General features: G+C 56.8%; 4 protein-coding genes and 1 pseudogene across 5 annotated transcripts, besides 1 other annotated feature; all 5 read left to right on the forward strand.

The window, feature by feature from the left end:
- Positions 1–779: 779 nt before the first annotated feature.
- LPMP_180680 (tubulin-specific chaperone, putative) lies at positions 780–1,478 on the forward strand (the record flags this gene model as incomplete). The annotated part of the gene is made up of 1 exon (XM_010699600.1): positions 780–1,478. One exon carries the CDS (start codon positions 780–782, stop codon positions 1,476–1,478), a length of 699 nt encoding a protein of 232 aa, XP_010697902.1.
- Positions 1,479–2,674: 1,196 nt separating this feature from the next.
- Positions 2,675–4,063, forward strand: LPMP_180690 (serine carboxypeptidase (CBP1), putative; the record flags this gene model as incomplete). Its single annotated transcript, XM_010699601.1, has 1 exon — positions 2,675–4,063. The coding sequence occupies one exon, from the start codon at positions 2,675–2,677 to the stop codon at positions 4,061–4,063; it is 1,389 nt and encodes a 462-aa protein (XP_010697903.1).
- Positions 4,064–4,519: 456 nt separating this feature from the next.
- Positions 4,520–5,036: a repeat region.
- A 981-nt stretch (positions 5,037–6,017) lies between these two features.
- LPMP_180700 (phosphatidic acid phosphatase, putative) lies at positions 6,018–7,511 on the forward strand (the record flags this gene model as incomplete). The annotated part of the gene is made up of 1 exon (XM_010699602.1): positions 6,018–7,511. One exon carries the CDS (start codon positions 6,018–6,020, stop codon positions 7,509–7,511), a length of 1,494 nt encoding a protein of 497 aa, XP_010697904.1.
- Positions 7,512–8,311: 800 nt separating this feature from the next.
- On the forward strand, positions 8,312–9,235 carry LPMP_180710 (phosphatidic acid phosphatase/haloperoxidase, putative; the record flags this gene model as incomplete). Its single annotated transcript, XM_010699603.1, has 1 exon — positions 8,312–9,235. One exon carries the CDS (start codon positions 8,312–8,314, stop codon positions 9,233–9,235), a length of 924 nt encoding a protein of 307 aa, XP_010697905.1.
- A 2,678-nt stretch (positions 9,236–11,913) lies between these two features.
- On the forward strand, positions 11,914–11,980 carry LPMP_18snoRNA1 (annotated as a pseudogene). The gene has a single exon. The product of its transcript is annotated as an H/ACA-like snoRNA (small nucleolar RNA).
- The last annotated feature ends 5 nt before the right edge of the window (positions 11,981–11,985 follow it).

Here is an 11,985-nt window from a genome sequence, read left to right on the forward strand (position 1 = left end):
TATCTGTGGCGAATTTCGCTTTTTCTTTGTGCTTTGTTGGCCTGCATGTTGCTAGCGCACGCGCCGTTGTGTACATGTATGTGTGTATTCGTGGGCCTGGAGGGAGGTGGGAGGGGACTGGTAGCTGAAGTAGTTGTCGATGGGATGCGCAGGGGGGGATCGAGTTTGGTGGAAGAGGAAGGTGCGTCGGGTACCAACGCCGACTTGCGAAAGTGCGATGGCGCTGCAAGCGGTTGTGTACCCTGCTCTCGTAGATGCTATGCTCATTTTCTCTCTCCCTTATGCCGCCACCCCAGTGCTATCTCCGGACTTGGACGCACCATCAGCTTCTTTTTTTTGCTGGTGTATGTATCACTTGCACAGCTTTTAGCATGCACACACACACACACACAAGGGGGGAATCCCACCACGAACCCACCATCACCACCGCCGTAGCCGCGATTTTGGCCACTGCACGTACAGGTTCGTTTCTCTCTCTCCGCTGCTCGCGCACGCACAACAACAACAACAACAACAACAACAGAGAAAACTTGTGCGTGTGGTTCGAACAGAAGAAGATGTTGCAGAACATGCGGCTGCAAATGCACGGTTATGCCATACAGAAGTGCAGAGTGTTGTACAGTCGTCATCTACGCTGACGCGCTTACCACCACCACCACCACCACCACCAACTTGCTCATGCCTTTTCCTGCGCTGCACTCGCAACACCCTGTCAATTCACTCGATAGCGCGCGTGCGCCCTTCCCCTCTCACAAGTCGCACTGCACAGGCAAGAACCCATGTCTGTTGTTAAGGTGGCCATCACCCACTCGGCGAGCCAGCGTGTGGTACCGGAGAAGTCCTACGGACTTGCACAGACAGTACAGAGCATTAAAGACGACATGTACTCTCGGTTCGGCATCCCGGCGGAGCAGATTCGACTAGAGCTGTACGACACCCGCGACTGCAAGGTAGAGGGTGACATGAAGGATGAGAAACTGCTTGGCTTTTATGGATGCGAGACAGGGTATCGCGTCCACGTCGTCGACCTTCGACCTACCGCGCAGGTGGAGAACTACGACGATGTATCGAAGGTGGAGAAGTACGTAATGACAGACGAAGAGTGGCTTAAGCGGCCCGACAACCTCCGCGCCTACAAGGAGCGCATGCTCGCCCTGCAGCGCGAGGAGATGACGAAGGCTGGCATCGAGGTGCCGACCGGACCGGACGATGACAGCTACAAAGCTGAAGCTGAGAAAATGAAGGTAGGTGACCGCTGCTGCTGCCAACCCGGCGAGCGCTTCGGCACGGTGCGGTACGTTGGACGCGTTGCCGCACTGAAGCCGGGGTACTGGGTCGGCGTCGAGTTTGACGAGCCAGTCGGCAAATCCAACGGCACTGTTAAAGGGGTGACACTGTTTGAATGCTTGCCCCTGTACGGCGGTGTGATGCGCCCCGATCAGGTGAAGGTGGGCGACTTTCCTCCTGAGGAGTACTGAGGGGGTGGTGCTGTTGTCAATGCCAATCCGCCTTCATACCTACTTTGGCCCCCCCTCCTCCAATACCGAAAATAGCCACCCACACAGAGAGAGAGAAGCACGGGTGGTGGTTCATCGCCCTCCTCCTTTCCCATCTCGCTAGAATGCCAGTACGTGTACGTAGGAGCGCTGGTGTGTGTGTGTGTGTGTGTGTGTGTGTGTGCACATGGACTGCGCCACGCTTTGCGGCAATGGTTTCCCTCGTACCTACCGATGTGCGTCATTGCAGCAGTGGAGAGAGGGGGTGGGGGTAGAGCGACGCAGCAGCCAAAAAAGAACCACAACAATAAAAACGAGATTTGCACTTCTCTCTTCTTTTTTTTCCGGTCCTGCCGTTAGCCCCATATCGCTTCCTCACTACCGCTTGACCTGCTCTCCTCTCAGTACACACACACACACACACACGCCTGTTCCACGTCCTCTCTGGTGCGCCACAGTGAGAGAAGGCGCAGGCCACATCTGTCATTGTTTCCAGACTGCACGCAACCCCTCCTAGCCCTCCCCCCTGCCCCGCTCTTTTTCTCTGGTAACCGCTATATATATATATATATGTGTGTGTGTGTGGAGGCTTTGTGTGCCCCTTCTGTGTCGTTTTTCGTTGACTCTCCTTTGGCAAGGTTGCGGCCCCACAGGCAGCATTATCCCCACCACCCTTCTTTCGGGTGCTCTCTCGCCCTCTCTCTCTCTCTGTCTGTCTGTCTGTCTGTCTCTCTGTCTCCCTGCGCACCCCATAACCTGAAAACCTCTACCCCGAGCAACAACACACTAAACACACCCACATACAAGGAAAGAACAGAGGGCCAGTAAGGAGAAGGGCAGGGGGGAGGAGGAGCAGGAGAAAAGGCTTCTCTCTGTAGCGCTCCTTGGCTTCCCCTCCTACTCACCCTCTCCCCATTTGCCCACTACGTCATCTTGCACCCGCTGCTACATGACCGTCTGTCCTCCTCTCCTCGAGCGACCTTCTCTCGCTACACTCTTGCTAAAACCTGTACAAAATCAGCGAAACAGTACCTTGCTGTTTACTATGTGAGTGGGTGTGTTCCAGCGACACACGCGGCTCGAGTAGCACTACGTCCTCCCCATCCACCACTCTTTGGCTTCCATTCTATGATTCCTCTTGCGTGTCCTCCTCTCTCTTTCCTCGCAGTACGTCGCCAATGACAGCTTCTCACTCGAAGACAGCGCTGCTGGTCGCGCTGCTAGTGGCGACGGTGCCCTTTACGTGCCTGGGCACCGTTGACGCAAGTGTGCCACATCACGGCTACGCGGAGTGTGATGGCTCAGTGATGCAGTCGAGCGGCTATATCCAAATTCCCGGCATCAATAACACGCTGAAGCACTACTTCTTCTGGCTGTTCAGCCCCCGTAGGTGGCCATCCAGCGGTCACCCGCCGCCAGTGATCCTGTGGATGACGGGCGGTCCTGGGTGCAGCTCCAGCATGGCCTTGCTCACGGAGCTCGGCCCCTGCATGATGAACGAGACGTCTGGTGAACTCTACTACAACACCCATGGGTGGAACGACGAGGCGTACTTGTTGTTCGTGGACCAGCCGACCGGTGTGGGCTACTCGTATGGCGATAAGGCCAACTGGGCGCACAATGAGAGTGAGGTTGCGGAGGACATGTACAACTTCCTGCAGGGATTCGCGAGCCGCTTCACGTCACCGTCGATTACCGGTGCGAACGACCTCTATATCATTGGTGAGAGCTATGGTGGGCACTATGTTCCGTCAGTGGCCTACCGTGTCCTCATGGGCAACCTGCACGGTGATGGCCCGCACATCAATCTTAAGGGCATCGGCGTCGGCAACGGCCTCACGGACCCGTACACACAGCTCCCCTTCTACGCCGAAACCGCTTACCACTGGTGCAAGGAGAGTCTGGGTGCACCCTGCATTACCGAGCAGGCGTACGAGGAGATGCTCTCGCTGCTGCCGGGCTGCTTAGAGAAGACGAAGGAGTGCAACTCATGGCCTGACGACACAAATGTGTCGTGCAGCGTGGCCGCCGCGCTTTGTAGTGAGTACACGTGGAGCTACTTCGAGACCAGCCGAAACCGCTACGACATTCGCAAGCCGTGCCTCGGTGACCTCTGCTACCCGATGGAGCACACCATCAATTTTTACCAGAGCCGGGCCGTACAGGCGTCGCTGGGCGTTAGCGCTGAGGCGCAGTGGACCACGTGCAACAGCGGAGTCACCGAACTCTTCGAGAAGGACTACATGCGCAACTTTAACTGGACGATTCCTCCATTACTGGCCGCCGGGATCCGTGTGCTGATCTATGCCGGTGACATGGACTATGCGTGTAACTGGCTGGGCAACAAGGCGTGGGTCAAGGCACTGGAGTGGCCTGGTAATGCGCAGTTTAACGCCGCGCCGGATGTTGAGTTCGCTGTCAACGGTCGCTGGGCTGGCCAGGAGCGCAAGTACGCTAACTTTAGCTTTGTGCGCGTCTACGAAGCTGGCCACCTACTGCCGATGGATCAGCCGGAGGTGGCGCTGTACATGGTGAACCGCTTCCTGAACGACAAGAGTTTGCTGTAACTCTCAATCAGAGAATGGGATAGAGTACTATTAGCGTTTATGGATGTGCGAGGAGGTGAGATAGACAGGAGACATGTACCGTAAGGATTGAATCGATGCGTCCGAGATGACACTCGTCGTCGTAGACGCCCTCTCTCCCTCGTCTCTCGTCATCCTCGTACTCTCTTGGGGACGGTGCTGCAGACACACTTGCGCACACACGCACACAGGGGACTGCACCAGCAGCTCCCTCGTCTTGCTTCGCCCTTCACAACTTTACAGATACGCACAGTCCTTGCAGGTGCCAGGGTGCAGCTACAGCAAGTGAAGGGAAGGCGCTTTCATCAGGTCGTCGGCTCTACTCCGGGGCCTACCTTATTCCGATTTGGGGGGTGTATTCTCTCGCCCCTGTGCTTCAATTATTCGTACTAAGCTTTTCAACGAAAGCCCTTTTTTCATCCGTGTCGTAGTAGCCTGCCCTAATGAAGTAGGGCACCTCAGTGAGTAGTATCGGGGCTCAGTACCCCCGCTCTGGGTAGGGAGACACCGAGTAGACACCTATCGCTGCCAATACCGTACCACTTTCGGTGATGATAAGACCAGATCCCTACAACCTAGCACAGTCAAAGCGCTTTTCCCCCACCTCCATGATACCGGCAGTCGGCCACTCGATGATGATACGCCCAAGCGACCTGCAACAGCGAACAAGTCAGCGCCGCTCATGCGACGGGCAGACTGTTAACGTGACTCGAATGAATCTCACAGGGCACTCATCGCCCATTGATGGGGATCCCTCACCACCCCAAGGAGTGCACCAAGTGGCACCTGAAATGACGGGAGCGCCTGTGATACGATCTGCTAGGGGCGGTGATGACGACGACTTGATACAGGCGACGTGCCCCGATAGCTGATCCGTCCCAGCGCCGTAGGTCCCATGTCTACGGCTACTTGTCACTAAGCGATGGACCTGTAACCGTCTAGAGGAGGTGCGGGGATACCCTCCTGCTGCACAACAGTCAATACACGCAACAGAAAGCAGAACAACTCCTCTACTCGCTCCTCCCGGCTACCTCGGAGTGGTGCATGCACAAATGTGTGTGATTATGTGTCTCTGCTTAAGTATGTGTGTGTGTGTGTGTGTGTTCATTTCTCGAGCATCGATGCCGCCATGCTGCTGGTGCTCCTGGGCATGCGAGGATAGCGGTGCTTGAAGACGAGAGCCGTTTGCCTGGCCACCTCTCCCGCTCTACAAGGGCGGAGAAGCACAGTATTATGGACCTTGTCGAGGTCAGCAGGGGCTGGGCAGACCTATGCACCTTGTTGCGCGTGTGCTGGAGTTCGGGTCTATCCCTCATCCCCTCTTCCTGTCGTTTGCTCTTTTCCCTGCTGCCGTGGTGCGAGGCCCCAGTCCCCCACCCCAATACCCCACTTCCCTACCTTCTTGCTGTGTAGTGCTTGGCCACGGTGTGCTCAGCTCTGGCGGCGACACCAACGAGGAAAGTGTGTGTATGGGGGGTGGGGGGTGGGGAGAGTGTGCGTCAGGGCGAGGAGCAGAAGAATGCACCAAGTGAAGGTGTGTGGTGAAAGAGAAACAATCTCGAACGCAAACGCATACCCGATGCCCAACCCCGCACGCACGCACCGCTCGCATAGCTGTGGGGGTTGATGCAGGCAACATCGCCGGTGCGTTCGAGTTTTCGGGGTGGTGTACTCGCCCCAGCGCGAAGGATAAGCGAGAAGAGGCGCCTATGCCTGCTCGCCCGTTCATCTCCTGTGTGCTTTGCATTCGCCGGGGGATGGCCGGTGTCGTTTTCTTCGCTGTGCCACTTCAGAAGTGCGCGGTGGCGCACGATCGGCCGGAGAAAAGGAGGCGCAGAGACCATGAGGTGGTCCCCGTCTCCTCTTCACGGCCAGTGCTTCACCACCCCCTTACTGGTGCAGAAACGCTGCCGCCACCTAGGCTGGCGTCGTTGAGATGGCATGCCCGCGCATGTCACCCATCGGCCTCTTGCTCCCCCTCGCTCTCTATTTCAGTTCTTTCAGAGGCACTCGCGTCCATAGTGATCTTGTCTACCTTCACCCTCCGGGTGCCAGCCGCCACCGTAGCGCCCCTTTGCCGGCCCTTTCACACGCACCTCATTCGGTTGCGCACGCACACGCGCAAAGCAGCCCCAATCCATTATTGCTGGAGTCTGGGCCCTGTTCTGCGACCCGCCGCTCTGCCATCCCGCCCTCTACTGCTTCCCTCCCCCACCCTTCCTTGACAAGAAGGCAGCGGGCAAAACGAGCAAAGATGGGGTTGCTCCGCCTCAACGAGGTGTTGCGTTTTATCTTCTTCTTTCGGCTGCATGACTATCTCCTGTGTATCCTCTGCGGCCTAATCGCCTTTGGCGTGGGCAGGGTGCGCCCGTACTGCCGGGAATTTTCGTGGACAGATCTGAGCATCAACTTTCCCTTCAGCAAGAGCCCCGCGTTCCCGACATGGACGTTGTTCATCATCTCCGCCGCGCCGCTTGTCGTCTACGTCCTCGGTGAGGCGATGCGCCATTGCTGGCTTGCACGCCGGCACGGCGGAATTCTGGCCTACGAACCGTACGCGGAGCACACACTGATTTTGATGGGGAGCCAACGCCATGGTGGTGATGGGGCAGAGATGAGCATGAAAGCGGATGGCAATGGCTCCGACTTCGAGGCACCGCCCCTGGCGCTCTCTTCCGACTCATCGAAGCCTCAGAACTTGGCCAGCGGGCGCGAACCAACCCAGGAGGTGCAGGTTGGCTCTGAGACGGCGGCCGTTGCACCTGCCTGCCATCTATCAGCGTCGCCTCCGCCCGAGAAACTCTGCGGCAGCCGTGGCGACGACGGCAGATCATCGGGAGCTGTTGCTGTATCGCTTGCTCACGCAGCCAACAGCGCGACCCAACCGCAGGCAGTGCACCTATACACTCTTGCACATCCGTGGCAGCGCTTTCTCCTCTACACACATATGTGGGTGCTGCTGCAGGCCTTCTCCGTCGCCTTGTCCGTGATTATAGTGAACGCGCTGAAGGTCTACGCCGGTCGACTGCGGCCCGACTTTCTTTCCCGCCTCCGCAACGAGGGCTTCAACGCCAGCAGCATGGGCGTGGACTGGTGCACTGTGGCCAACGAGGGCCGCCTATCGTTTCCATCCGGCCACAGCAGCGCGGGCTTCTCTGCCTTCGTTCCGCTTTGCTTTTACGTGCTGCACTCGCTGCATGCGTTTCGCCTCAGCGGTGTGTCGTTGTGGCGCATCCTGATCGGTCTTACTCCACTCATCCTCCCCATCACCGTGGCGGTATCGCGGACGCGTGATAACCGCCATAACTTCGACGACATCCTCGCAGGCAGCCTGATCGGCATCTTCACCGCTTTGGTTGCTGTGAGGGCGACAATGATGGTGAATTATGGCACGGGCCAGTTGACGCCCCGGTTTGCCTACTATGCCTAGCCAAGCGCACGGACGCGAGTTTGTGGGCAGCGAGCCCCAGAGCGACGCCGTAGTGTGTGTGTGTGTGTGTGTGCCAGCTTCTACGGCGCATCTATGCAAGCGTAGCGCTCTGTGAACGATAGAAAGACGCATGAAAACAAGCCAGCGAGTCATCCCAGCGGCAGGAATCATCCTGGTGGTGCGCAGTGTGAGAGGCGACCATGGAGTCTCCCCGTCGCTTGTGTTTTACTGCCTTTACGTTGCAGCCTCCGCCATCCTCCATCGAACCTCATTCTTGCATCTCCGATGGGCTGCGGCGAGAGAGAGAGAGAAGAGAGCCACTCTCACTCGCTCTTCTTTGCCTGCTTGCCAGGGGCCGAAAGGCGTAGAAGGTGTGCGGGGCTTCATGCGCCCCGGCACCCGACCCGCCCCGCCTCTTAGCCAAACGGTGCGCCTTCTCCCCCTCCTCCTCCTCGAATGCTTTTCTTCTGGCGCCTTGCCCCTCGCCCCCACACGGGTGCGTGCGCGTGTCGTTGTGCTTCGCGTTAGGTGGCCTTTGGTGACTAGTGTTCTGGTTTGGGTGAAATTTTTTTTGTGTGGTACACGTGAAAAAGTTTCTGCTCAACTCACAGGCGAGCAGGAAGAGCAGAAAAAAAGGGGGCGGGTGACTACGTTTCAGTCGTTCTCCACTGCCTCTTTCCTCGAAGCTCTTCGAGCTAGTGGTGATCTTTGCACTATTGAACGGAGGAGCGGTATTGCGTTCAGCAATCCACTGATTTCTCCAGTCTATAGCAGCACCAATCTCATTCACTGTAACCAACATGGCCCTCAAGCGTCTTGTACACCACTTTTTCCTGTGGCGGGCACCCGACTACCTCGCTGTCGCTATCATGGCTATCGTAGCCTCTGTGGTGGGCAGCACGGTCAGACCTCACTGCCGCAAGGTCGACTGGAGTGACTCTACTATTGGCCACCCCTTCACAACGAAGGAAGTATTCCCGATGTACTCAGTGGTAATCGCGGTCGTCTTGGTTGCAGTGCTGTACATTGCTGGTGAGCTGTTCACGCGCTGGGGCCGCCCTGCTGGGAGGCTTAACATGTGGCTCCATGTCAACGGCTGGGTACTGGCGCATATGTGGAGCATCGGGTTGGCCTTTGTGTTGGTGAACCTCTCGAAGCTGTACGCCGGCCGTCTCCGACCCGACTTCCTTTCCCGACTGGGGAGAGAGGGCATTACAGAAATCAACTGGGCGACGATGACACACGACGCGCAGTGCCGGGCGGCGCGCGAGGGCCGTCTCTCCTTTCCCTCTGGTCATAGCGGCACGGCCTTCTCGGGATATGTTCCACCGTGCATGTATCTCATGGGGCTTCTCCGTACTCTCAAGGGAGGCCGACTTTGGCTTGTCACGCTTTCATTGCTTCCGCTGATTATCCCCATCACCATCGCCATCTCCCGCACGACCGACTACCGCCATAACTTCGACGACGTCCTCGCTGGCTCGATCTGCGGCGCACTGTGCGGTGTGCTATCGGTGGTGGTCAGCTTCCGGCCATCGATGCTCGGGGAGTGGACGCTCCGCGATCACTCGGATGACAAGTCGGAGACTAAAGCACCGCTGATGTGCCTGGTTGAGGAAGTCGTCGAGACGATTAAGCGGAGCGAATCGGTGGTGGAGACTACGACCCTCCAACACCCGCTTTCCCCATACCCTCCTCGCCCTGTGGTGATCAATAAGGGCTGACAGGGGTCGCAGGCGCCATCACCGCGAAACGAAGACATCTCCACTCTAGGTGCTTCATAGAAGGACGAGGCGTGCTCTCGCGGTAACTACGCATCTGGCAGCCGGTCGGCTGAGGTGAACGCGTCACCGTCGCCGAGAGTGTACTGGATGGCTGGCGAACAGCAACACAGTATCAGCTGCGAAAGGATCTTCGCTGTTGCAGCCAACGAGGCGTCGAGGCTGAACAGTGGCCACGAACTCCGCCGCGGCGTCTGTCCCTCCTCACTGCATGCACTGTGACTAAAAGCTCGAGTAGAGGCAGTAGGTGTCTCTCCACGTGTCTCCTTTAGTGTCGACATAAGCGTCAATAACAGAGCTCGTGGGGGAAAGAAGGCGATACGCTCACCCAAAACACTCATCCGCAAGGCTGTCGTGCTTGTGGGCACACTCGAGCGTTTTTTTTTTTTGCGCTCTCTGTCCTCCAGGTGCGCTGATGGCCTATTTTTTTTTTTACCTGGTGTCAACCCCTCCCATGTATCCCGCACACGTTCCTTGTGCTTTTCCTTAGGTTTGTTTTCTCTTTCGCGCTCCCTTTCCCCTCGCTGTATCCTCGAGATCTGTAGCTCTTCTTCTCCCTCTCCCTCCGACTCCTGTGCGGTCTATCCACTTCGATCCACACGCTTAGTCCTTTGTGCAGGCGATTGCCTCGGATCCACTGTTGCGCTAGGACGCAGCAATCTCTCTAATAGAAAAATGGGTGAATAAAATAAGCCAGGCACCGTTTAGGATCACTAGGGGGAGAGAAGACATTGTCTGCCGATGAATGTACTTGTATGCGGGGTAAGTAGGGACAGTACTCTGACCTACATAGAGATTCTCTCCCACGCAATGGAGGCCACGGCTCACGATCTGCATATCCCCTCTCTTCTTTGGGTGTTGTTCTTGTATGCTTCCTTCTCTTGTGAAGCATTTTGAACATCGGCTCCCCCTCCCCTTCTCTCTCACAGTTACCGCAGCATTCTTTCCGCCCTTGCGGTTTGGTACTTCGCTTGTGCTGTAGGCTTTCGCATTTCAATGCCGACCAGCTAAACTCTTTCTCTCTCTCTTTCTCTGTGTGGTTTGCTTTGGCCTTGTATCGCTCCTTCGCGTGGTCAACGAGAAGAATAAAGGGAAATGGTGGAGGCCGGCCCACGCTCTGGGGCCTTGCCTCCATCGGTGCCAGGGTGACTTTCCACCGACCTGTTCTTCTTCGGCTGATTCCTGTTCAGGCGAAGCAGGCCTACTATTGTGTTTATCCACCTGTTAAAATTCATCTGTATGCGCGTCTACCCTCCGCAAGTGCTGACCTGCCCATACGCCTCCTCTCTTCTTCGATGATTTGCCTCTTTTCCACACTCTTTCTATACCGTCGTGTGTGTGTGTGTGCTTGTCTTCTCCCTCGTGTATGCCTGGCCAGGAGAGCGCGTGTCTGCGTTCTCTTCTTCTGTGCGACGCTGACGTTTGTGTGCTGAGGCTTTGATCTCTCCGTCTCCACTTCTTCTTTCCATTGAGTGCGGGCAGCATCATTGACGGCCACAACACACGTGGGTGTCCCCGGTATAAACACCCATAAGCAGCGAAAGTGCGACAGAAGGGCCTTCAGAAGGAGAGAGAGAGAGGAGGGGGGGGAGGAGTGCGCGCATGTGCATTACGAAGCCTTCATCATCATCATCATCATAAACAGCAAAGAGGCGCACGAAGGAGACGAAAATACAAAAAAAAAAAAGGAGGGCCAGCGACTCTCTGCGAACATTGCAGGGCTTTGTACGACTGCCTCAGCCATCGTGGCCAGCATTGGATCAGCACGGAACTCTCGCTTCCCTCAGTCCCGCGCTCATGACTCCCACTGTTCCTCTCTGCCATTCCTCATCTGGGTAATTTCGCAGTCAGCCGTGTAATCTGCTGCGCCCTCCGCTTGGTGCTTATCTACCGCCAGTGCCTGGACTGCTGAAAGCCCCCTCGTGAACATACCAGAAAAACGAGCGTCTGGACACTGAGATCGACTCCCAGGGCATCTTGATGCCCTCCAGCTTATTCTCTTGTTTCATCGCTTCAACTCCTCTACTGCTCTTTTCTTCTCATTTCCTCTACTGCCTACTCGGGCACCGATACGGCAAGAGCAGCACCTGGGGCCCGGCGCCTCACTATGCGCAACAGAGGAAGCGCTCCACCAAGCAGACAATATAAAACACGAGCAAATCGATAGATGACCCTCTTCTCATGGCCTGGAGGGTAAATAGAGTGAAGATATGCACAGAACTACACGGTCCTAATCCCTATCACCTACTCCGCAATAGAATTCTCTTCATGCGAGGGTACATATATGCATAACTTCTCCACTGCTCAGCTAACATACTCATAAAGCGTGGACATTCTCGGCGCAGCGCACACAACTCCCTCTTTCGACCGCAGAGTCGAGCACTACCAACTGTGTAGCCAGCTACTGCCCACAGACGTATCCCATTTGACCGACGAGAGCGGCAGAAGCGGCCTGCCACCGCTGCTGCTGCGTGGAGCGCTGTGATGAGAACCCTTTCCTGAACGACGAGCGGACCGACGTGCACCCCTGCGGACACTTCGAATGTGTACAAATATTGAGCCTCCCGCCCCTGCCTCCTCTCGTCATGTGCGGCCGATGCGGCGCACGCTGAACGACGGCGACGTCTCTGTCTAACGGGGTGCGGTGCTGCTCTGTCGGCGCACCTCGATTTCAGGAGACGGAGATGACGGCG

This window comes from Leishmania panamensis (genome assembly GCF_000755165.1).
Source record: "Leishmania panamensis strain MHOM/PA/94/PSC-1 chromosome 18 sequence".
Lineage (NCBI taxonomy): Eukaryota > Euglenozoa > Kinetoplastea > Trypanosomatida > Trypanosomatidae > Leishmania > Leishmania panamensis.